The sequence below is a fragment of the Euprymna scolopes genome, chromosome 4, assembly GCF_053919585.1.
Source record: "Euprymna scolopes isolate OS-2025 chromosome 4, ASM5391958v1, whole genome shotgun sequence".
Taxonomy (NCBI): Eukaryota; Metazoa; Mollusca; class Cephalopoda; order Sepiida; family Sepiolidae; genus Euprymna; species Euprymna scolopes.
The window spans coordinates 125,680,107-125,708,084 of NC_136485.1; the positions used below are offsets into that span (position 1 = coordinate 125,680,107).

At 32.1% G+C, this 27,978-nt stretch overlaps 1 protein-coding gene across 6 annotated transcripts in view; it reads left to right on the top strand.

Moving 5' to 3' along the window:
* LOC145269279 (tumor protein 63-like) overlaps nucleotides 1-27,978 on the top strand; it is a 524,598-nt gene that overhangs the window by 487,962 nt on the left and 8,658 nt on the right. For all 6 annotated transcript variants that reach the window (XM_080124964.1, XM_080125001.1, XM_080124996.1 and 3 more), the window contains 2 exons: nucleotides 93-187; nucleotides 1,978-2,084. In XM_080124964.1, the coding sequence (XP_079981090.1) occupies nucleotides 93-187; nucleotides 1,978-2,084 (202 nt within the window). The remainder of the gene's footprint in view (nucleotides 1-92; nucleotides 188-1,977; nucleotides 2,085-27,978) is intronic.

Here is a 27,978-nt window from a genome sequence, read left to right on the forward strand (position 1 = left end):
ATAAATTTGTAATGATTTTTCAAGGATTTTATTTATTGTTTTGAAACAACTTGCACATTTTTTTAAAATATCTTTAATTTTCTTCTTTTTAGATGGTTATCCACCAAGATCTGTGGTTGTTACAAATGAAATTACAAAAATTGCTCCAAAAAGACGAAAGATAGACGAGGAATCTTTCACAATAGTAGTAAGCTTTTATTTTCATCTTTTCATGAATTAATGAGATTGGAAATTGGTAAATACTAGCTGAAGTGTGTGTGTGTGTTTCTTAGTTACTTAACTACTTTCATTAATCAGAGATGCGAGTTCTCTGTATTTTAAGAGAATCTACATTTTTTTATACAGATTTGGTATTTGTTCAGAATTCCCCCTATATTAAAAACAAAAAATTCTGTATGATGTATGTGTTCATGAGAGAAAGAAAAATCTAAAAGTCACATAAACTAATCAAGTAGTTTTATTTTTAAATAAGAAAATCAAATTTTGTGTTAACCCAAACAGTGAGTATTTATCACAACACTATCTTGAAAACAGGCTGGAAATAAGGGAGAGAACTCCAGATAACCCAAACTTTCAAGATTTTAAAAAGCCATCAACATCGAGATATTATAAAAACTCAAATTTGCTAAAAAAAAAAAAAAAATGAATTTCTTCATAAAAAATAAAACTTCTTGTTCAATTTATGATTTTTTGAAATACAATATTTTCTTTCTGTCACAGGGACGTGCATCATACGGATTTTTCTTTAGTTTTGTTTTCTAATGTAGAGAGGATAATGGACAGGCATCCGACATTCTTACCATTGACTACTCATATCTCAGGTTTACATATGATTATTTATTGAAATAAGAAAATACTACGACATAAAATACTAAAAAGACAATTTTACAAATTTTATTAACTAGTGATAGGACGATTACAATATTTTTTCTGATTCTGATACAATTATCAATTCTGATTCCATTTAAATCGTTAAATATTTTCCAATAAAGTTTTTTTTTTTTTTTTTTTTTTTTTGTAGTAGGTATCTATAGCTCTTAGTTTTACTGGTAGTTTAAAATGTATAAATATGTATTTTATTAGTAATGGAAAATTAATTTTTAAACAAAAGTAAAAATGATACAAAAGAATCGTTTTTGGCATCAGAAAAAGGGGGGGGGATTTTCTGATATTGATTCCATATCTCCAAAATTTCTGATTTTTCTGATTGCAAAGACTAATTTCACATAGTGAAATGATCCGAGGTAAAAAGTTCACTACAACATAACAAAGAGAGAAAGCAAATACCTAATTAGTATTTGCTCTCTTTTAACCTTCTCAAGAATAAGTACATGATCAGTTCTTCCCTCTCTACATTCATCACATAATCAACATTTTTTTATAGGCCTGTTGACCTATTTGGTACCTGTAGATTTTAACTTAGGAATTTTAGTTAAATTTGTTAGTTAAGAGTTAAAATTGCTACGGAGGAAAAAAAATAATAAAGCAACAATGTAAACACTCTTGGGCAACACTGGTTGAGTAAAGACCAAGCTTCAATCTCTACTTCCTCCTTGTAAACCATTCACCGCAAGAACTCTAATTTTTTATCACTAATAAAAAGAACCTCATTTCTTTGTATGCCTAACATCTGACTGCATTTCCATGAACTTTTCATTTTTTGGAACACATTAGCAGAGGACTGTTTCCTTGCAGACTACAACATAATTTTAAAATCCATTATCAACAAATACTTCCCATAAACTTTCATCATTTTTAATCTTCTCATAATAATCCTCATTCAACTAACAATCCACCCATCTCAACCATCGAATGGCCTTAATATGTAGTAACCCCATTAAAAAAAAAAAAAAAAAAACTAATACCTATGATTCTATTTTAAATTTGAGATAACAAAATTATATTGATATCATATTCAAGGATCATGAGTTTTTTGTTTTTTTTTCTTTTTTTATTTATTTTTCTTTTTTTTTTTAGGTCAGGGGTCGAGAAAATTATGAAACTCTTTGTAAATTAAGAGATATGATGGAATTAACTTCACGGATTCCAGAATCTGAACGCATATTATACAGACAAGAAAGACAGTGAGTAGATTCCCATCCCCCTCATTTTGTTTCTTGTCAGAATATGATTTTAAGCTTTTCTCTCTTTTTCTTTTATTTGAATGTGAATATTTCCAGAAAATGTTAATGTTATTTTATTCTAGTTAAAATGAAAACAATTTATTTTCAGAAAATGTTTTTTGGTTCAATTTATGTATAGAGATTTTCAGTTTTGACTGAAATTTTTGTTGTATATTGTGCTGTTGAACAAAGGAAGCGTCTATTGGGCATATATGTGTATGTATCAAAATGACCCTTAGCTAGGTTGAGGATATGTGTTGCATGGAGAGAAATGATATGATGGATGTGTAATTTGAGTCATAAAGACAGATTTAGATCTGTTGAACCCTGAGAAAGATTATATTTGAAGTGCTCATCTGAGCCCCAGTCTATAATCCCCCCCCCGGGCCTATATCTGTTATATCATGTTATATATTGAAAATTATTAACATATTAACATGCTTAGCTACAATTTATTTTGAAAAATTAATTAGTTTAGCCTACAGGATAGCTAATATGAAATACTTTAAAATAATCGCTAAATTATAAAAATTAGTATTTTATTCTCCTATTTTCAGGCCCTGTCGGTGGGGTATTAGAATATGCCAACTGCCCCCCCTGCAGAGGGTAAAAGTCCCTCAATGGGGGTCCTGGATATGACCTTAAACTATATCCAGTGGTGAGGCCCCAGCTTGTGGGCTTTGGAGAGTGTGGAGCCACCCTTTAATTACCATTGCTCCCAGGTCCACTCTGACCCGGAGTGGTAGTACCTGTTAGGGTCCCAACTCTGGGTTAAATAGAAACCGACGTGAAAACAACAAATATATTCTATTAAAAAAACTTTTCTTCAAAATCTTTGGATTTGGCATTAAATAACCCGAAAAGGGTTGATATGCCGTAAAACAAAAACCAACCAAACCAACCTTTTACCCACTAGATCTGTTGAACCCTAAGAAAGATTATATTTGAAGTGCTCATCTGAGCCCCAGTCTATAACCCCCCCCCCCCGGGCCTATATCTGTTATATCATGTTATATATTGAAAATTATTAAGATATTAACATGCTTAGCTACAATTTATTTTGAAAAAATTAATTAGTTTAGCCTACAGGATAGCTAATATGAAATACTTTAAAATAATCCTAAATTATAAAAATTAGTATTTATTTTCAGGCCCTATTTTCATTTATATATGCAATAGTTTTGTTGATACTAACAGTAATTAAAGTTATTTAATTTAAAAAGAAAATGATGTATTATGAAAACTTTTAAAGTATTATGTATGTTGACGTGCAGGGAGGTAATTTAAATGAAAAATTCTCTTTTCTTTTTTTTTTATATTACAATAGGTTTATATTAAAGAATATTACAAACACAAATTATTTCAGTAAGAATATCATTGTGAAATTAGTTAACAATTTATTTTGGCTTATCTTCTCATTTGTAACATATTTGTGTTATAAATAAATATTTAATAGAAGTTATAAGCCTTTTAAGTTAGCATAAATACAGATTCTGTGCAAAGTAGTCATCTTGCTTAATGTAAACAAGTGATTAAACAAAGATGGCTACTGTGCCCAGAATAAATAGTTTTTGCTAACTTAAAATGCTTACAACTTTTATTATTTTTTTTCTTCTCCCTTTTATGGCTAAAATAATTCACAAATGACAAATTAGTTAGCAAACCAAAATAAATCGTTTCTGACTAGCTTCCCAACTGTATTTCTTTTAAAGTAAGTTATACATGTAAATGATATATTTAGAATTAGATTAATACCTGTTGTGTAGCAGTTTTTTTTCTGCTTATTAATACTAAAAATCATTTGTATTTGGATTATTGAGACTACTGTTCTAATCTTAGGGAAATTTTCCTTCAAACTTGGAAATATTTTCTGTCTAACTTGGGGAATTTTCTGTCAAATTCTGAGAATCTGCGCAGAATTGGATCAAATGAAGGGTTCCGTTTAAAATTCTGTCTAGATTCATGATCTAAACAGAATCTGACAAGGTACATCTAAAGGTCAGAGGTTACATAAATGTGAAAATAAAACTCAAGATGAAAATGTTAGTCCAATTAATCCGAATTATATGAATTATTATTCTTCTTTTCAAGCATTCAGAAACATTAAAAACATGTTTTCATAAAATTAAACAGCTAAATTATAAGATAGTCATCCTTATTTTTTCTTTTCCATTTTTTAAAATATTTTTTTATTTATGTATGTTTTTTTTTTTTTACATATTTATTATTGGAAGGTAAAATTGACAATCCAGTTTCACATTAATGGCAAACGATTAAAAAAAACTATTTTTTGTTATCTGATAGCCACTTGCTAGAAAACTGCATGAAATAAAATTTTGATTAAAAAAATCACATTGTCCATTATTTTTATTATTTATTTTTTATTTTTGTGTTTTTCCTCCACTTCTTGTCCCCCCCCCTTTCATTTCAGTCTTTTATATTTTATAGAGTTTATTTAATAACTCCTCTTCTCGTCCTTTGACTTTTTAACCAAGTAATAGACCCACCTCCTTTTCTTCCCTCAACCCCTTTCCTTCTTTCAACTCTTATAGATTCAGCTGAATTCTTGCAGGTGGCTGTCTGAGAACTCCAAACCAAGTACTAGCACAGGTGCAGAGTGCTTGCAGAACAGTGATCCTTCTTCTTTCATAACGAAATTGAAACCAACCAAGCTCACGTCTTTGGACTGGCAACGCGAAGAGAACTCATAAAAAATCACCACACATCATTTCAATTGTACCACGAGCTCATTACAACATTTTGCATCAACCCTTCATTTTTATTACATATTTATAGATTATTTTATATATATATATATATATATATACACACATACATATACATTTTTTTCATCTGATTATCACATAATCATTACCATTCACTCATTATCCATGTTTTTACACAAAGACTTTTGGCAATCTAGCATTTTTACCGGTCCAAACAACTTCCTGTTTTAAACTTGTCGGAAGTAAATGGTGTAATTTAATCGGAAAACCCCAACAAAAATGTAGGTCAACACAGAAGAATATCCGAAAGCTGATTTTTCTTGATAGGTATAAATATAATTATTTACAGAAAAAAATTTTTTTCAAGAAATATTTAATACTGAGAGTTAAATATATTTAGTTTTAATATAATAAATTAAAATGAATCGACTAAATTTAAAAAAAAAAATTTTTTTAAATAAATGAAAAAGAAAATGATTGAACCTAGTAAAAAAAAAAAAAAGAATTTTTTACACATAATAAATGAATAAACATGATGAAAAGAAAATGTGAACTTGTATGAATATAATTGAATTACATAATATGAATCCAAAAATAGATCATAATAGATTAAGTAAAGGAATGTAAGATCATGGGGTCCTCAGATTAAGTAACATCCTTTACTTCTGATGAGTTTCAAATCCCAAAATTGCTTGAATCGATAAATATGCAAGATCGACAGTTTTTTGTTTTTTTTATATACATACATATACAAAAGGGGTGAGAATTCTCCGGATTCATATAGAGGATTTGTCCAATTCATCTAAATCCACAAATAAATTGTGGAGGTTTTGGTTGTTCAAATAACATTTAACATGGCTCAAAATGATTTTATTTAGCTCTTTCAAACAATTCATTTCTTTGTGTTGTAAAAATTAGAGGCCAATATTTAAAGTTTAAATACATAATTTAGTGTTTAAACTAATTTTAAAACCTTTTTCCTTCTTCTCTTGGACAAAGGGACGTAGGAGTAGAATGAAATAAACATTAATATCATTATATATATTTTCTTTTGTCTGATCGACCAGAAAAGGGAGCATACTAATAATAGTATGTTATGATTTAAATTAGTTTATAAATTTATCCAAATCGTTTTAAAATTTTTATTTTATGCCAGAAGTAACATACTTTTGGGTTAATTTACAAAAAAAAATATAAATTAAAGAAGTTAATAATACATATGAGAAAATAAGACAATTCGAACAAATGTAGTATTAAAATTAATTTTTTAATGTTTTTTTTAAAAATAACACAAAGTTCTATTAGCTTATATACAATCCTCCTAGTACAGAAAAAACATTTTCATGAAATCAAATTTAAAATTCTGTGTGATTGAATGCATAATCTTTAGTATTCAAAGAAAAATTGGGGGAGGGGGGGGGTCTGAAAATAATTTTTGTTAGCGAAAGTTTTTAACTAATCTAAGAGGAATTATTTTACATAGGCTTTGGGGAGGGGAGAGTGTCCGTCAAAAGTGTTATTTCTCAGCAATTCGAATCAAGTTCCAAATAAAGAGCATAGGCCAATGTATATTATATATCTACACATGTTAAGACATTTTCATAGTTGTATAAACCTGCGTACTAAAGTCTATTAAATAATAGAAAATATTTTTGTTTTCAATATTAGTTATAAAGAAATATGAAAATTTATTTTGTATGAAGCCAATTATTAAACCTATAACTGCCACCTATTTTTGTAATTGCTTTTAGGGTCATTAATTGAGCATAGCAATGACTCCTTGTTTATATAAACCATCTTTTAAGCGTCTATTATATACTAGTCTGCACTCTAAATAAATTATACTAGGAGTATACTTTACAGAAAAAAATTCAAACTTATGAAAATCGTGCTCATAATATTGTTGGCTTCAAGGAAAACAACTTTCACACTTGAAAAGGATATAAATTATTTAAATTAAACAGCAATAGAAACATTAAAGTTTGTCATTAAAACTGGATTTTTTGCCAACAAAGTTAAGTGCTCCATAAATCTAAAACCCTATGATTTCTTGATTTATTTATCTTGATGTATGCTAATTTTGAAGCAAATTGATGGTTGTAACATTTTTACCTAAAAATTTTTATACAAAAAGACCCGTGATAACATCTGATTGAATTTCTCTAACAATAAAGAAGAGCCGATCTATTTCATATATATTGTCAGAGATGGCTTACAAATTAAATATTTTTATTCCGATTCTTCAGTTTCCATTATAGAAACTTGACTGGTGTTTTTGGCAAAGCAACAACAAAAATATCTACTTCTATTCAATTTCTGTCAAATAAAATTGTTTCCCTGCTCAGAATTCTTTTACGATGGAGACATTTTTTTTAGTGATTGGCAAAACAATAGCGGCAGCATTTAATTCTGAGCAAAGCTGCATGGAGCAGCTAGTTTTATTTAAATCTAGCAAGGCCATTCGGCATTGCTTGGGACCGTAAAAGACTAAAAAAAAACTTTTGAACATACCTGTTATTCTTAGGATAGAGGAATTTTCGATGTCTATATATCATTTGCCATCTTGAGCAAAAGAATATTTTACCTACCTTAGGACGGGTATTATATGCATGATCACTACTATGTACCTTGTTCAATATACTCCTAACACCATATTACTCTGCTTATCCTCCCCCCGCCATCCTGCCTGTTGTTTTGTCCTCAAGATAGACAGAATATGAAATGTTGGACATTTTTAAATTCAATTAAAGGTTGGAGCAATGTAAATATTCAGCACATAGACAATAACGATTCGGGATTACTTTAGTTTTATACATATACTAGCATTTCAGCCCGGCGTTGCCCGGGTGTTTGGAGGTGTATGCCGAGCAAAAAAAAAAAAAGAGTAAATTTTTTTTTATTTGACCCCTATTATGACCCCTTAAATATTATAGTTTCGGGCTCAAATCACTTTATTAAATTAGATCCAGGTTCCAGGAACCTTTATCTAAAATTTCAAGTGTCTAGACCCAAAATTGTCGGAGGAGTTTGGTAGAGTTCTTAAAGGTCAAATCGTTGAAATTTGACCCCTTAACAGCCAAATTTCTGGCTGACACCCGTCACATCAATTTTCCCAAATCTCAGTACCCGGTATTTCAAATTTCGAGTCTATAGACTAAAAATTGACAGAGTTATTGCGTAGGGAAATGTACACAGACAGACAGACAGACAGACACGTTCACTTTTATAGATATATAGATAGATAGACAGATAGATGAAACAAAAATATATACGTATACATAAATATATATGGAAACGATTTTGTGTTCATTTTAAGCTTTTTACGCAAATATTTCGCAAGTATAAGTCATGTAGAATATCTGCATGAATATAATTACCCGTAATAGTTAACTAAAGGTGATCACCCTATAAGAAAACTGAAAAAAACAATAGGGAATTAATTAAAAATGAATGTTTAAAAGAATATGCAAATTAGTTAGATCTTTTGCTAATGAATGCAATTCGATAACTCATATATAAGAAAATTGTATTTTCTTTTTAAATAAATAGAAAAATAGGGTTTTTAATATGAATATCACTACACACCAAAGGAATACGGAATTATAGGTATATAGATATAAATTCCATCAAAATAAGATATTTGAAGTTTTACAGGCGGTTCGACCCCCCCCCCCACCATAGTCTTTATTGTAGTTCCCCAGCTGAGTCCCCATTTCTTGAGCATGTATTTCTTGAGCTCATAGGTTTAGCTACTACGTTTGTTGAATTTAGCTTTGATGGTAACATGTATCGTTAAATTGATAGAGTAGCAATAGAAAGTCCTTTAGGCTCAATATTGGCCAACGTTTTGTTTGAGCTGTTGCTGAAATTTGCATGCGATTTTCATTATGTAGATGACATTTTTGTCATATGTACATCCTGTATGGAGGCTAAGACAATTAAATTTACTTCACTCTGCATTGATATTTTCTACGGAGCGTTGGGTTAATGACTCATTACAGTTCTTGGATGTTCTCGTCAAAAGATCGGTTACATGTTTTGTTACCAGTGTATATAATAGCGATGGGATGATTCCAATATTTTTCCCGATTCCGATACAATTACCGATTCTATACAAAATTCCCAATTCTGATACAATTACCGATTCTTTATAAATCTGTAATTATTTAACTATAAGATTGTTATTTTCCCCGATTTTCGTAAAAAAACACATATTAAATATGCAGATATTTTACTAAACGTCAAAGTACACTTGTTGAGGTTGATCTATCGATTTTACTGGGAATTTAAAATCAATAAATATTTATTTTATTATTACCAGCAATGAAATAATTTACTTTAAACAAAATCAAATAAAAAAAACAATTAAATGAATCGTTTTGGAATTGAAAAATAGGCATCAATTTTTCCGATACCGATTCCAATACCCCCAAATCTTCCGATTTTTCCAATTCCCGATTCTGATTGATCGTCCCAACACTAGTATATAGGAAATCTACTTTTATAGGTCTATATAGTAACTGGGATTCGTTATCTTGTAAAAGCAGAAAAAAAAATCTGAGTAAAACTTTAGTACATCAGGCTTTGCTGATTTGCTCTAGTACTAAACTAGATGCTGAACTTCAAAAAAATATAACTGAAATTCTTTCAGCCAATATTTACCATTTACGTACCATTGAAAAATGTATAAAGGATAAAATTGTTCCTTTCAAAGGCAGAACATTTTTGGAGCACTCAAAAATGTTTTGTTTACGTGGAACTTTGATGGATTGGTGTTAAGTCAGTTTTTACTTAAGATTTCTACAGCTGTTTTGCATTGTTTCTTTGCAATCAAAGTTCAGTGTTTAGGACGAGAAGCGCTTTCCTCTCTTTTTTGAAGGGATTGTATCCCTCTCCACTCAATACAAGATGGTTGAAAGATTGGCGAGGAGGGACCAGAGAATGGAGCTCAGACGAGCACTTGCCATGGAAATAACGATAGAACAAAGATAGGCTCGCTATGTCTCTTCTGTGGGAAGAGAAAAGGGCATCTCCCACTAAGCCATGAAGTCTATTTTGTACTCAAGTCAAGTTTTTGTCAAGGCAGGATAGGCTGTTTTTAGCAGCTCCTGGCCAGATGTGGCAGCAGTACATCTTTGGACGTACTTGGCTTTTATATAGATAGAGAATTGCATCATTAGTGAGATATCTTCTGGAGCGGTAGAAGGATCCCACCATATCCCAGCAACCTTGGCCACAGACTTGATGTATGTGTTCCATTTAATATCAGGAGTAAAGGTCAAACCCAGAAGCTTATCAAAACATGGGGCCTGCCCTAGACGAGAGCCATCCATTTCAATTGATGCCAGATGGTTGTTTATCACTACAATAGTCAGTGCGGGGCTAACTATGTGAACCATACTACCATACTATGCAGTGCTTTGAGGTTAGAATTTCCCAACATATCCCCTCTTTGATGTATAGGCACAGACAATTCTCACCTGGAACTATAGAGATTCAACAAATATATCTTTTTATTATTATTATTATTATTATTGTTATTTATTTGTTTTATACTCTTTATAATTATTTATGGTCTTTTGACCACGTTTTTAATCCACATTTCTCATCATTGCTGACGATTACTTTAAAAATTGTCAGCTAAAATATATCCAAGTAGTTTTTTGTGTTTTTTGTTATCTGCTTTACCTGTTCATATTATTGCAACAATTTTTTTTTAAGCATCACTTTGAAGTAAAGAGCAAGAAATATTTTAAAAGTGGTTTCCTTTGTTTCCCCGTTCTTTCGTAATATAAATTAACTTTTTAAAAATTGCCTTGATCATTGATGATAATTGCATTGCATCCAGTGTTATTGAAGTGTTTATCAAAATTATACAGGGCGACCCAAAAAAAAGCAAAAGAGGCCATCTAGAACATATGCTGTAGAACGGAGAAAAAAAGGCCAAAGACCCTAGTGTTTCGATGTGATGTTTTGAATATAATAAACTAGTTATGACCAAAGTTTCATTTCATTCAAACAAAACAGTAAGAAACGGAACCTAATTATAGCTGGGGGCCCGTTTTTTATGGGTCACCCTGTATACCCACTAAAATCTATTTACATGTGTGTGTGTGTGTGTGTGTGTGTGTGTGTGTGTGTACACTTTTTGAAATCGAAATACGTTTTATTTTCACAGTAATAAAATATAAATTAAAATCCCCAAAACAGTTTTTCATGGTAAACAACTGATTATCCCTATGATAAAATTAAGACGAGCATAAATTCTTGGAAACAAACTAATGCAGTGATTGCAAAAGATTAATTGAATTATAAGCAAAGTCCTTTTCCAATAAAAGACTTGGGACTAAAAGTTTTTACATATAGTTTAAATGTTGAAAAATTCACATGTATAGAATATCATATCCATTGATTTAGAGCAATTTTTGTGGTGGGAAAACTCTGTGTGTAGCAAAGCATGAATAAAATTTAAAAGTAAAGACAAACAACAAATTTATTTCAACCCGAAAAGGCCTTATCAAATGAGAAGAGGTGTCCGATATTTTGCTTCTGACTGGAAATTATTTTTTATGCCTACAGACACTAGTGTTTTATGCATTCACAATCATCATTGTAAGAATTGACAATTACTGCTGGTCGAAAGATTCGAACCCAGCTACAAAGTCACCTTTGACTCCATTTGTAGGATGTTACCCCTCGGCCAGCATCAAGTAAGCCAGAAATTAATGGAAATTAAACTCCTGTAAATGCCAAATGTGGGCATAACAGTAAAGCAGTCAGAGAGTGTTCTCACAACCAGAAGTTATGAGCGTGGCATATTTGCTAGTTAATTGTCTTTTTGCTTATTTCCTAAGCAGGCCTCAACTTTAATAATCTTAAAAGGGTTTAAAATTATAAATATTAATAATTATTTTTATACCTACAGACACTAGTGTTTCATGCTTTTGCAATCATCAGTGTAGGAAGTGATAAATACTTAAGCTCACATGTGCAGATCATGATGTAATCATAAGATCACTCTAGCCGGCTGCACATTAATATAAATGTTAATCCCAACTGTATTCCTTGTGGTTTGTTCCTTGCTAATGGAGTCGGAGATGGCTTTGTGGCCAGGTTCGAATCTCCCGCCCAGCTGTAATCGTAACTCCCTGCACTGACGATTCCTGAAAAGATGAAACACTAGTTTCAGTAGGTATTAAAAAAAATAATTATAGTAATAATTATATATATTTGCTTTTACAAGAGTTTTAGCACTTATTTAAAGTAGTTATAGCAACAGGTCGACTACATGTCTATAAATTTGTTTATGAAAGCTAATTTTTCATTTATTTAGTATTAGCTTTTGCAATCACTTGATTATGAAGAAAAAAACATCTTATTCTTAGAATGTTTTTGTTTGTAGTGAGGAGGAAGTGATAACTATGAATATTTTTAATTCAAATGTAATAAAGATTATTTGCCTCTGCAATAAACAAAGCAATTAAATAAAAATAAAAATGGGAGGATCTCTACTGCTGATTACTTTTGGCCAAGATCAAAGTGTAGTATCTGTTCCGGCAGATGCTGCACTTAAGATAATTTGTACCAGTCAATGGAGGGGAAACCCTCTATACTGGGACAATTATTATTTTTGGTAACCAGAGTGCCCCCCTTTTTGCCTACTTTTAGGGGAGCTGGTTTTTACCTCACATTAAAAACGGCCTTGTGCCTAATTTGCTCAGTGGGGGAGCAAATAAATACCATCTCTACTGTGAATTCTCCCATTCAACAATTAAACTACTAAATTAAAAAAGAGAAAAATTCTGTCAGTATTTTTTATCTCCTTATTCACTAGCCTGGATGCTCAGGTGTTTGGAAGTGTGTGTTGAGCAAAAAACAAAACAAAAAAACAGTTGTAGTAGGCAGGCAGGCTCAAACCCATAACGCGAAGGCGGAAAAGAAAGTGGAGATATGTGTGTAAGGGGGTTGGTTGAGCAAAAAAAAAAAAAATAGTAGTAACCCGTAACGCGCCAGACGAAAAATAGGTGAAAAAAAAAAAAAAACTGTCTTACCAATGTGCCTACAGTGGTTGTGACGTCGCAGGCGGTTGAAGTAACGCCTTTTATGCAATGTCGTGGATGACTTGAAAGAAAAGTCTGTGAAAAAACCGACCCTCCTTGTAGAAAACTGCCCAGTTGAGGGTGAAGGGATAATGTTTTTGGCCAATTTTTCGATATTTGTCGTCCGAAGGTTCGAGCTTCAAAATGATACCGATCTCGTAAAAATCCGTCGCCTCTTGCGAAAGTTTTTGCAAGGCATACAAATATACATACATTCATACATCCATACATTTAAACAGACAGGTGAGATTTATATTATAGATTTTAAAAAAATAATTTTTCAAGCTTTTTTAAAAATCTACCTATGTTTATTTTTGCAGTAATAAGATACAAATTATAATTTAAACAAAATAGTTGTTTTCAATAGATATATTTTACTTAAGTTCATTTTCATTTATTTATTTTATTTTATTTTTTTTTGCTTTTCAAATTCAAAATAATATACAAAAATGTATTTTTCATATATTACGATGAAAATTATTTATAAAATTTACCCTTTTTATGTAAAAACTCATTTTATTCATGAATAAATCAAATTATTTGAAAAAATTTATTGTGTATTTATTTTTTTTTTTGAAATAATTTTTAACATTTTTTTTTTCTTACACAAAATATTTACTAATTAATGTCAACTCTTTTAATTTAATAACTCCTGTATTTCATACATATACTAAGCAGTCAACAGCCCATAAACAGAAAATACTCTCAGTCTAACAAATTTCTCAGCCAGCCTAATTATTACCAGAAAGAAGTGTATGCAAATAAAATTCATTCTTCAATTGATAAAAATTTAAGAAATTTTTTTCAAGTGGCTACTCCAAATTAAATATTGATATTTCAGACAGATTGTTATTTGGGTCTGACTTGAAAAATTTGACAAGATAACTTCTATATAAAATTGTGTAATGTAACGTATTTATAACTTCCAATTTTCGGATTTTTAATCACGTATAACCGCACTTTATTTCCTTTCGATGGATTGATTGCTGCTATTTCTTCTGATGAGTTAAGGGCAAAATAGATTCATTGATTAATGTAATAATTAAGTGATTGATTTTGTGCTACGAAACAGACATTGTCAAGAATTGTAAACTGAATTAAAGGAATAAATTGTAAGATGGTCAACATCATGAACTTTGGAATATAGACTTTTTTTTCATTTATTCATTGCTCTGTAATTATATTGAGCTTCTTAAATAGGGATTAGTATATATTATGAGGAAATAACGTATATTTCCACAGAAATATATATATAATCTCAATAAAATAAGAAAATGACAATATAAAAATATATACTAATGTACATAGATTTATTTGTTTATTCAATAACGATGATACATCAGTTAGAGGTGTAGGATAAATAAAAGTCTTTATACCATGGTATTTTGAATAAACAAATAAATCGGTATATATTTTTGTATTACCGTTTTCTTCTTTTTTTTTTTACTTTTAACTAGATATACAAACTTGCCTACTCAAAACTATCCTCATATGTCTAAGGTCTCTCTGTACAGGGATTTGTCAGGACAACCTGGCGTGAGGATACTTTCCCTGAAAGTAAGCACTGACTAATTATTCAAAATATTCGCAGCAGAATGTTGATCTCCTCACTATGGTCAACTTACACTGGTTTTACAAGGAGTGGTGCACCTTCTCCAAGTGATATTATTTCAAATAATTGCACAAAGACTAGATTAGATGAATTCTTGTCCTTGAATCCAGTAACACCACGAGAGAATAAGAAAGATATGCTATAACATTTAAATGGTCAATTGGGGAGAGAAAAAATATGTCCCCCAACTTCTTTACTAACTGAATATTTGAAAATTAAAGTATAACTTTAAAAAAATATTTAAATATGTCTGCATCGCATATAGAGATCAAGTGTTAGCCCCAGTAAGGGGGCCCCTCCATTTCTGAGAACTTCAACTGAAGTAAAATAAAACACCAAGGTCTTATGTACGACATAAAAAATCATTCCAGTAATGATAGGAACAATTGGACTCATGAAAAAGAATTTAACAAATTACCGGGCAAATATACCTGATAAACCAAGTGCAAGAGAGATAAAAACAAGTGCACTTAAAGGGGTTAGGGTTAGAATCGTAAAAAAAAAATATCTCTCGGTTGGAATATTTGAGATATCGGATGAATGTCTAGCATCAGATAGGATGCCTCATCCCCAACTTGAGCAAACTGATAAGAAAATTGAGAAGAAAAAATTAATATCGAATGTAGCAGCAAATCCTGGGAACATATACCAGAAAGAACATTTGGAAAAAGAGTAGTACACCATCCACTATGACTATACAATTCTACAGCTATGTACCTAGAAAAACGGAGCGATAACACCTGACATAGTGATAAGAGAAATAAGAACCTTGAAAGTTTGTATCCCTCCACTGATGCTGCATTAAACAGAGCTGAGAGGGAAAAGATAACGAAATACCAAAGTCTTATGTACGACACAAAAAGAAACCGGAATCTTAGAAAGACTTCTATCATTCCAGTAATTATACAAGCAAGCAGACCTCGTGAAAAAAAATTTCAAAAATTATCTGGCAAATATACTCAGTAAATCAAGTGCAAGAAACAAACACTTGCACTTAAAGGGACAGATCTCTTGGTTGGAATGTATGAAATAGCACATGAATGACCCAAATAGAACAAAATGATAAAAAAAAAAAAATAGACAACTGCCCTTTATGTAAGGAGGTGACACAAGGCTGGCATGTAGGGGGTACCCGATATTGCCCAAGTGTAGAGAGGTGGTATACTAAGGATATTGAGCAACCCCCAGCCCTAAAGAAAAAAAAAAAAAAATGAATCAAAACAAAAATAGCAGTGAGTGCCCATGCAACCACAAAAAAAAAAAAAATAGCTACAATAGGCAGGCTCGAACCTGTAATGCAGAAGAGGAGGTGACAAAAAACTAGCACTAACTATCATGGCGATGATGACTTATAACGTCACGATGGGTCGAAATTTTTTAAATGTACATTAAGATTACAAGGCATATGATTTGTCCATATTTAGCATCCTCCTGTCAACCTAAGAGTTGATTTGAGCCACCTTTGTCAGAATGATGTATGCTCTTGCTTGATCTTGGAAAATGCACTTTTATGAAACATAAGCTCCTTCTTCAATAATGCAGGTGGTTTACTTTGAATCACCTGAAGTACCCCTACTGGGTAATGCCGACAAGTCCATTCTCGGTTATTTTTTGTACTCAACCAAAGCGCCTCCTTGTGGATGCTGATTTTCTCTACATGCCAGCCTTGTCACCCCTTGCTGGAGTGGGAGGCAAGTAAATAACGGTTTTTCAAGGTTGTTTAAAAATAATAATTGAATCCATCAGAATGCATTTTTTCTTCTGCATAAACAAGTATGCCATTTTAATCTTTTAATCGTTGGAAGATAAGATACAATCGCTTTTGAGATCCTTTGAAATTTAAAAGCATTTGAATTGTTGAATAGAAAATCATTTTTGGCTTCAACATTTCTTAGCAAATCCTCATGTAATCAAAGATCAAATTTTTTTTTTTTTGTTTGTTTTTTAGCGATTTATATTGGATCCATTTTATATTAGTAAGGACATGATACAGATGGTAATAAATAAGGCTGGAGAGCTAAATGTTTTGGTTTCGATTCCAACTGATTGCACCTAAGTAATCTTTATCTCTATATTTTTTTTTTTTCACTTTTGAAATCACCATATATTGAGTACAATATAATAATCTATGGACAATCAGCTTTATAATAATGAATGTGAAATCTTAAATTAAAATATCATATTTAAGTGCATTTTACAACCTGGCAATTCCAGGCGGCTTGCTAGTAATTCTCATAAATGTTGAATCAACATTCTAGTTTTATAACAGTTTGATACAATTAGTAATTGAATAAGCAAACGAATAGAGTACTGGAATTAACTTTCAAAATCCTATTTAAAAAAAAAAAAAAAAAAAAAAAAAAACTAATAATTTGGCATAAAAAGTGCATAAAGTCAAAGGTTCAATTCCCAGTGTGGGTGATCGAAAAATACACTTGCAAATTACTTTGAACCTCTATCTAGTCACAAGAACATGTAAGCCCCGTGAAGTAAATAAAAGGTTCCATTTGAAATTCTGTCCAAATTCCTGAGTTTGACAGAAACATTCCGAAGTTCAACAAGATACTCTTGACGAAGGTTGTAGGTTACATCGACCGAAATGTTCTGAAAACCACACTCCAGATGAGAACAGTAGTTCAATGAATCCAAATAATACAAATAACCAATCCTCATCTCAAAAATTCAGAAACGTACATGATTGATATTTTTTTTTTTTTAAGTTCAAACATATAATTTTATGTAAATAATTTTTGGTTTTATTATGTGATTCTTTCAGTCAAAATTTAGGTGGACATATATGTAAGTTTAACGTAAAATCATATCTCCTGCTCAAAATTCTGAAAAGTACAGCAACTTCTTAATAAAATAGATATAAATAAAACTTGCTGCCAAGGTCTAACATATAAAGTTGTTTTGCCGGATTTTAAAAGTTAGACCCAAATAGCATATTAAGTGACAAATCAAACTAGCCAATCTTTGTATGTTGTCATATTTTATTAATGGGAATGTAACTTACTTCAATGCAGCTTTCTTTTTGGGTTTTTATTTCAGCAGCCCAGGCAACTGCTGATATAAAACGTTTTCAAATAATCAGCTAAAAATACAAATCAGCAAGAGGAGATAACTCATTTTTAGTTGAACAATATAGATTAACATTTAAAATATGCAAACAAATTCTAAACTAGCTGTAACTGCTATAAACGATTCCCCCCACTCTCTATCTATGCCTAAATCTAAATGCAGATTCCATGAACAAAGCTTCTTTCCCAGAACTGCCCGTCTGTGGAACACTGTCCTGCTTCCCATTTGAATACAACATGGTAGCCTTCAAATCCAATATAAACGAATTCTTGTTAAGCCATTCCCATAAATAACCAAATTCTACCCAATTTACACCGTTGACGTTTACTACGCTACCACCCTACATTCATTAACCCTTATCCTCGAGTGTCCTTTGGGTCTTGATAAGTGGTAAGTTAAAAGAATAGAATTAAAATGTCATCAATATGCACACAGGGAATGGTACTATAAGATAATGCTCTGGGACAAAAACCAGAAAGAAGCAATCTTGGTAGAAGTTGGTTTCTCCAAGTGTGCTGGGTTAAACAAAGCTGAGAGGGAAAAGATGACGAAATATGAAAGTTTTATGCACGGCATTAAAAGAGACTCGAATCTTAGGTAGATGTATCATTCCAGTAATTATAAGTGCTACCAATCTTATGAAAAATGATTTTAAAAACTACCTGGTAAATATAGCCAGTGAACCAAGTGCAAGAGAGACTCAAACAATTGTCTTTAAAAGGATAGTTAGAATGTATTAGATAGCAGGTGAATGGCTAGCATCCGGTAGGATGTCCCATCTCTAGCTAGAAAAATATAAGAAAATTGGTTGTGGCTCCTCGAGTTGAAAAATTCTTTTTTTTTCTTTTCTTTTGCTATTAACCCTTTATAACCTGGTTGAAATAATTAATTTAATCATAAATCAATGAATATAACGGCATAAATAAAGTGGGAATTGATTCAAACACGCCATGTACATATTAGTTCAGTATCTGGATAGATGCCAGATACCTCCAGATTGCAACTGTCCATTGCTTACATTCAGTATGTCGTCATCTGTCTCAGAGAGTGGAGGATTTCATTTGTTATTATAAACACACTTTTTTCAAGCACTACGGATAATAATCAAGGCAAGTTTATGAAATGCAAAAATTCACAGTGGTAGTTTAACTATTGAACTTCATAATTTTTCCAGTTTGAAGACAATTATAATATCATTACCCTTTAAACTAACTAAAATTAACAATAAATATTTTTATAATCATCTATATCATAATTTGGGTCATAAATGGTTAACATTTGCTGTAAATTAGTGTATGAGGAAACCTTATAGACCAGGGGTCACCAAAGTACGGCCAGCAGGCTGGATTCGGCCCACGATGTCAGTTTATTTGACCCGCTGATGGTACTTGAATTTGCTTTACAAAACGATTGGAGCACAAAAATTTTGTGGTAAAATTTCAGTTTGAATATTATGTTTAGAATACTAAGAGATTTTCATGCTTGCGGAGACCTTCTGATTGCTTTGTTCTTTAAATTAGGCATTTCGTTTCTCCCAGCTCTCCCCCTACCTTGGTGAGTCGTAGCTTCACCAGTGACCCCTAAATCCTCTGCTTTTCTTGTGTTTCAATAGGATTTTGATTACATTTCTAATTCAATAACTTTTTCATTTTCAGATTCCGTTTTCTTAACGCTTCGTTATGGCTACTAAAAAAAGTTTCACAAATCTCACTAATCTTTTTTTTGTTGCTTAGTTTGTAAGATTCATATACGTGCACATTATGTTTGATGTATCTTTTTGCTGTTGTCCCTTTCTTTGATAAGTTTTTAGTAAATAAACGTGTTGGTTGCTTTTGTTTTTTGTTCATTGCACACACACCACCCATGATTAACATGGAATGCTAAACTTAGTTTTTTGTCTTTTTTTTCTCAGAGCTTTTGTGTTTGTCATTCTTTAAATTTATCCAGCCGGCAGTAAAAAAAGTTTGGTGACCGCTGTTATAGACAAAGCAAAATCTGTTTAGTATTGGATTCTTCATCTTAGTACCAGATTTGTCACTGTTTAATTGGTTAGCTGTAAATTTCTACTTTTTATTGCCAGAAAATAAATAAATAAAAAATAAAATAAAAAATAAATAAAAAATAAAATAAATAAAAAAATAAATAAAATAAAAGCAATCCTCTTAACTATTCTTCTTGCTTTCTAATAAAATCTCTCTTGGTGTCTGACCATTTAAAGATGGCCGTATATTTGTGTTTTTATATTTTTGTATGATTGATTATAATTTCTGTCTTTCCGAGATTATTGTTTTGTGTGAATTAATCCTGATAAATCTTTTCTTTGTGGCAAGTTAATCATTCTTCATTCAACAACCAAATGTCGTCATCATCATCATCATCACCATATTCAGTTTAACATCCGGTTCACATGCTAGCATGCTTTGGTTGATTTTAGAAAATTGATTTCCTATCTCTGGCCAAGTATTTATTTCTTTTCCCTCAAATCTACTTTATCACTTGCCAAGTCTCTTATTCTATACAACTCTCTCTATACTCTCCAGATTAAATCTTCCTCTTCGGTTATCAGATCTAAGTCTGTTTTTAAGACTCGCATTACATATTTATTGCATTATTCTTATATTATTTCTCTCCATGCAACGCATGTCCTCAACTCTCATTGACCAGCTTTTTCCCTTAGTCATTCATTCATTTCATATTAATCAAATGATTCTACTGTTGGCATTGGTTTGCTTGATATCTTTCTACTTGGAATACTTTCTAGAAAGACACTGGATATTTACAGCAGAGATTACTTGATACTTGTTGACACCGTAAGTGTAAATTCTTTTGTGGAACAAACTGGATTTTAACTTTGCTCATCAAAGTTGTCAGTCTGTGTCATTTTTAATAACATTCTACTAGTTAAAAATGGCAAAAATTTCCTGGAATTAGTATAATCTAACACATAACACATTATTAACAATAATAATAAATTGTACCGCAAGGTAAAAATACCAGGTTAGGAAACTGGCGCTATCTATCCTTCTCTCAAGTGTAGATGGGCCTCTCTTAAGCCATGGTAGACAACCCATCTAGTGATGGCGACACGATAAAAAAATACCCTTGATAGTCCTAGCGAAGCATCAAGTATTCAGCTACGGACAAGATTTGAATTACACTACAAACTCGTGTAGTCAGTTCAATCTCGCCTGCGGCCGCATGCTTTGTAATCTAACATTTCCCCTTCCACATGAAAAGAAAAAAACGATTTTTTCACAAAAAAGCAAATTACATTTTTATTACAAATTACATATTTTGTCTTGCTTCCCTTTTCCTTTTCTCTAAAGATGCTAATATTTCAAATGATTCATGAATAGGGGAGGTAGCAGACTTTTGTTTCATTAAAGAATGTTTTCTGTATCCCTTAAAACATATCGGTCTATACTTTCAATATAAAAAAAAAAAAAAAAGTACAGTAGGTCAACACCCTTCATTATATCACCTTTGACCCCCCTCTCCCCAAAAAAAAGATTTTACATTATTTTTTTTTTTTGCAGACGATTATGAGTGAATACCCTGCCCCATTAGATTAAGCAAAATGGGAATCAGGGCTAGGTTGAAAAAGTCATCTTGATTTAAGATTTATGTTGTATTTTATACAAACGAGATTGATATGCGTTAGATGTGTCAATTGTATTTGCTGTTTAGTAATGAATTAATTAAAACTTGAGTGTGGCAGGCCGGTCAACAGACAAAGCCTATTATGGCGATGCAAGGACATCTCTAAAACTAGAAGTATACATTTATTTTCAAGGTGAATTTTTTAAGAAATTTTGTTTTAGCTTTTTAAACCTTTTTTGTAAAACAAAAGTTGCATAGAAAGAGAATTGAGAGACAAATGGATGTAAAGCGTTTTACAGTGATTGATAGTCATTTGAAATTTCTCGTGTAATTTTCTTTAATCTGTTGAAAGCATTTGAACGATGAGTGTTCAGAATAGGGAACCGTTTTTTTGTTTATATGTCACGCTTGTTTAAAATGACATTTTCATCATAAACACACAGATGGAATGAATGCATCTTACAAAGGGCGTTAAATAAGTAATGCCCCTGACTTCTCAACTGACAAATATTTTCTTGATGCCAGAAGAGGGGGAGGGCAGGTCTGTGAGCTGTTTCTATATATTTCTGATCATGTTTGGATTCACCATGTCAGTGTTTTACAAGTCTATATAATGGGCTTCATTACCATATTTTTTTTTCATTTCATCAAAAGTCTCCTGTGATGGATGTCCTTTCAAATGCAAAACCTGGATCACTGTGCAATACTCTATTTTACACTTGTTCAAACACCTGTAAATCAGAAACCACAATTAGTTCAGAGCTGTAATTTGTGATATAACCCATAGAGATATAAATTATTGCACATGCAAAATTTCAGCCAGATCAAACAACTGGAATTTAATTTCCCTCTATATGTGTGCATTAGTGTCCAAAAGATTTGAATTGGATTTTAGGAACGGCATGTTCTTTGCAGTAAAATCATTTATAAGTTTATAATCATAAGTTTACAAGTTTGCAGTCAAACTTTATCATTAAATAGAAAATAAGTAGATTACGGTTTGAGTAAAATTAATAAAATGTGAAAATCGCTTAAGATTGTGATGTGAAATGAATGATTTTGAAATCAAGGATTATGAAAATTTATTTCTTTGGAATCGCATTGACTTGTTTGTGCTGGTTGGGGAAGGTAAGGTATTGTTTATAAATTACAATGTAAAACTCTTTTCACCTCAAATGCTATTCTGATGCTTCCAGACTAGACTGTCCAAAGATACCGACTTCTTGCTCTAAAGTGCACCTAACGTTAATGTTATTGTTTTTTCCTTTCCTTTTGCAAAGCTCAAAACAACCATTTTCCTCTACAAAGCAACCAAACGAAACACCATGAATAAATATTTAAAGATATAAAGAACTTGACGCAAAATTCATAAATTCTGTATTAAATAATTAAAAAGGTTTAATATGCTGTAAAACAAAACAACCATTTCAAATGTTCAGCATACATGCTTTATGAAGTAAATATGGATAAATAATAACAATCATCGAATAAGAAAAGTAGACATCTCACTCCTGATGCAATTTTCTATCTATATAAAAGGTTTGGCCAATAATGGAGTACTGTTGTCACATCTGGACAGGAGCTGCTAGACGCAGATTATCCTGCCTTGACAGAGTTCAAAATAGACTTTGTAGCTTAGTGGGGGATGCCCTTTTCTCTTCCCTGCAACCTTTTTCCCACAGAAGGGACGTTGCGAGCCTGTCTCTGCTTTATCGTTATTCTCATGGCAAGTGCTCATCTGAGCTTCAATCTATGGTCCCCCTTTGCCAAACTTTCACAAAAAACACTTGTCTAGCCAAACCCACTATCAATAATTTCCCACACTCTTTATCTGTGCCTAAACCCAAATGTAGATTCCATGAACAAAGTTTGTTTCTTTCTGTTTTGCCTACTTTCCAGCTGACTACAATCTGATTGTCTTCAAGTCCAACATAAAAACAAGTCCTGTCCAAGTTTAACAACATTCCTGTTTTTCTTTATACTTAATCCTATATACTGGAACTCAGCAACTTCCTCAGATTTGATCTTAAACAAGTGACGAATCTGGTCCATAACTCTGCTCTAAAAAATTTCTGAGCTTGCGAAGCAAAAATCATCAACATAAGTAGCCATAATACCATGCAGCTTGTTTCCAAAGTTCCATATGAATATGGCTTGATCCTATTTTGAAACCACTGCTCCTGATTTCAATAATTCTTCTTTGAGTGTCAGGTACCAGAACCTTGATGCATCAGTCAATCCATAAACACATTTGGAGAGTTTCCAAACATATCCTGGAGGTACATTGGCTTCTTTGGGAGGATGCAAATAGATCAGTCGGTCTAACTCTTTACTCTGTAAAAATGCTGTTTTTATGTCCATTGACTTACACACGCAATGGTTAGATGACATTATAGCCAAAGCTATACGTAAACTTTCTTTAGAGCATGTTGGAGAATCATTTCTTATATTTCCTGCATTCCTCTCCTGAAAGCCTCTCGCCACAAGCCTAGCTTTATAGACCTGTTTGCCATTGACATTTTTATTTGTATAAACCCATTTTGTGGATATTTTGGGTTGGCCCTGGTCAGGCACTTGGGTGTACACTTTATTTCCAACCCAGCTTTGGAGTTCGTTTTCTCTTGCCATTTCCAGGTTGTGATTAGAAGAGGAAATCGTTATGTTTTCCTCATCACCAGAGGTAGCTTCATCCTTATTTATTGGTCTGGCTTCATTTTCTTTCTACTCCAATACTCCATGATTAAAATCTAGCCAAAAGGGTTCACCTTGTTCCATAGCCACATTCATTAAATGCTTATTTTTACCTGTGGCTTTGCCTGCTCTACTTATGACATTCAATGTTCGCCATTCTGAATCCTCATCATTGGCAAGTTTGCATTTAATGGATTGTTCTGGCTTGGGAAGGGTGATTGTTTTGCGAATTGAGTTTTCTTTTGGTAGTACATGTGTCTCTCTCACAGTCTGATGTTGTACAACATGATCATTCAGGGTTCCTGGTTCTTCAGTAACATCATTCTCGTCAGATATTAATAAGTTTGAAGATTCTTCAGGCTCATTTTGTGAAGTAGTGGATTCAGTTATAGCCTCATTTTCAGAAGAACTTTGATATATTTCTGGGTGAGACACGAGACAAGTACCTGCTTGTGCTCCCACCCTATGACAGTTCCTGGACCCAGCCATCTATCACAGAAATTTCTCTTATAGAAAACATCACCATTTTTGTAGGATTGTGTTGTACTCGTCCTAACTTGATGCCAAAGTGCACGTCTTAATTTTTCAGAAGACTCACTCATCATAAATTGTTTTCTAACTGCATGCATGGCATTGAGATTACTAGCAACAATCTAATTGGTGGAGACCTTTTTGAATGATAAACTCCTTCTAATGCAGGGAGTTTATCATTCAAAAAGGAGGGCAGATTGGGGTTCCTACCAAAAACCAGCTGATTGGGGCTGAATCCATGAGCACTGTGAAGCGTATTCTTTGCACTTAGAGCCCATGCTAGTGCTATCTCAAAACTGTAATTTGTGTCCTCTAAAGTCTTTTTTACCATCTCTCCCAATATTCCGTTGTGCCATTCATTTAAGCCATTACTCCATGGGCTTTCAGCAGCAGTGATATGCACAACGATAATAAAATTCTGTGCCATGTCACAAAATGATTCATTGTCAAATTACCTACCATTATCGGTTAAGATAGATCCAGGAGTCCCAAAATATGCTATCCTGTGTTTAAATATAGCACTGATGATGTCTGATCTTTTTTGACTAGAAATTCTAACACCGACACTGTATCCGGTAGCATGGTCAATCAGGTGCAGTACTTTGTTACCATAAATCTCTTTAATATCGATAGCAACAGTTTCATTAAAATAAGATCCTAATGGGAATCCAGCAATAGGTCTAGGTTCATTTTTTTTTTTTTTATAGCGAATACACACTTCACAAGAATTTGGAAGTGTTTGTAAAATTTTAATAAATTCAGGATCTCTTATTCCTGCGTTACTAAGTAATTTCTTACTACTGGGATGACTAAATTGTCTGTAATTTAGTTGCAATTAAAAATTTTTCTGCTTTGTTTTTAGAGATTTCTTTAACAAGGAGAATGTGTTTTAGCTTACCTCTATCTGGTAGGGGTCTAGTGATAGAGATGTGATAATGACCAGATGATGTACATTTCAACGGAATTTTCTTTTTCAACATTGTCACGCAAGTCCCAGCCCTTTTCATGGCTTCTTTGCTTAGGAATCCACAACATCGGTAACGATACTGACATCAATGTCAGCGATGACACATGGTAGTCACATTGTAGAGAGAGTTCAGTTTGTTTCCATCGCCGAACTTAAAGGTTCTCATTCCTTCTCTCATAATTATTTTTTTTTTGTTCTGTTAATGTTTCAAGAAAACACTCGTACCATTTTGTTCCACAAACAGTGCCAGATGCACCACTATCTAGGACAGCCAAACCAAGTGTTTCACCCAAAAGCGTGTCGCCATTTGCCTCATGTTTCTGTTGACTCATCAGCACAATATTAGCCAGGGGCATATGACTTTCATGTTTGCCATCCTCATATTTGTCCCGGGTATCATCAACATAAGGGCAGTTGTATCACCAGTGGAATTTGCAGCTACATTTAAAACACACCGTAGTGTTGCCTGCAGGTCCTAGTGGGTTTATTTTGTTTTTGTCAGTGGAGCGTGCTGTGTTGCTGTTATGTCGTTTTACATCGTGATGTGTTTTTCCTCACCGACTACTAAAATGCAAATCACGATGGTGCGAAGAATGACCATAGTACACCTTGCTAGGTTCGTTTTTATTTTCTGTGAGACAATTGAGACCGTCATCACTCTGTATAAAAATATAAGATATTAACTGATATATACTCGAGAGTAAAAATAATAAAAAGAATATTCTCTTGTCATAGCCCTAATCATCATACTACACATAAATGTAGCAGTCCTGAATAAAATAAAGATTTATTTTCCCTTGTAAATCAACATCCTTGATAAATGAGTTGACTAATCAACTTGCACATTAATTCCATCTGTTCCTTAAGGAATATTTTTAGCCTCTTTGGGTATTATAATCAGTCAACAGAGAGAACTTAGAAAGCATCAAATAAAGATCTCTTTTCTTTCTTTCTTTCTCTCTCTCTCTCTCGTCCCTGTCTGGACTGGACACTCCAATATTGATGATTTCCAAAAAGAACCTTTAACTCTTTTTTTTTATTTTTTATCACTCGCCAACTTTCATTTTTCTTTTTTTTTTTTTCTTTTTCTTTTTTTTTGTTAAAATAGGTTTCGCTTTTCATTCCGTGCTATGTTTTTATTTACTATTAATACCTCTACTATTACATAAAAAGAACTCTTTGTGTTTGTATATGAGAGTTAGTTCCCTATGGACTCTGAAATGGTGGAGCTTTTCTTTTTTTTTTTTTTTTTCAAATTTCACATGAAGGTATTTGATATATCTGAGAGAGTTCTTACATAGGCTTTGTATCGGAATGCATCTGATAAGTATCGACAATCAAAAAAAATCCGATTAAAGAAGAAAGTCTGCTTTTGATTAAAGTTAACTTTTCTACAGCCTAACATCCCAAATGCATTTAAGAAGTTTTATCATTGTACAAGCAGAAAGTCCTAGCCTATAAAATCAACTGTACATTTTTTATAAAACCGAGGCACATTTGAAATGTTTTTTAGAGCGCAATTGAATCATGATACTTGACTTTTGTACGTTTTAACTTTAATTCAAGTCATTATGTAAAAAATAATTTTATAAAATGAACCATTGGTTCTTTGATTAGACAGAGGCGCATTCAAAATGAATGTTTCTGTTTAGAGCACAATTGAGCCATAATACTTGATTTTTACACTTTTTTTGAACTTTAAGTCAATCTATTATTTACAGATAATTTTGTAAAATCAATAGTAGAATCTCTGCAGTGCAACGTACACTACAATGTATTGTGAACTCTTACTGCAAGGGGGGTGTATGTGAAGTTTCCTTCTGGTAGAGCAGACAATCAATTGATTTGATTTTAAAAAAAAAATGGGTGAATTTACCGATTTCAATGACAAAAGTATGGGAGGGTGAAACATTTGTTGATCATGATTTATTCCCAAACAACGTCTGGTCTCCCTGCTAGTGTGTGTATATATATATATATATATATATATATATATATATATGAAGAGAGAGAGGTGCATTCTGTACCTCTAAATACATACTTGATATACTCTTCTCTTGGTTAACAGTGGTAATATGGTTGGAGATTTCATTGCAGTTAATGTTTTGATCATTTGAAATCTTCTAAAGCCCTGATAATTCTTATTTAATTCATATTTATTATCACCCCTCCCCCATACATGCACTCCAATATCCCTGCCTACTAAGCACCAACATTTTTCAGTTTGTCTTTTCCATTTAGAAGTTTTTATTACATCCAATCATTTTATTTTTTCCTATTTTTAGGGCTCTACTAGAATATACAATGTACATAAAATCTAAAATTTATTCTTATGTAAAATTTACCAGATAAGATAATAGAAGTCTTTTCAAATTTCTAAATGAACTCCAAATTGTAAACATGCACTGGATTGCATGTTTATATGGATTAAATAAAGGGTTCCATTAGAAACTCTGGGCAGATTCCCCAGTTCGACAAGAAACACCTTGAGAAGTTTAGGTTACATCAGCCGAAACGTTGTGACAGATGAGAACAGTAGTCTGAAGAA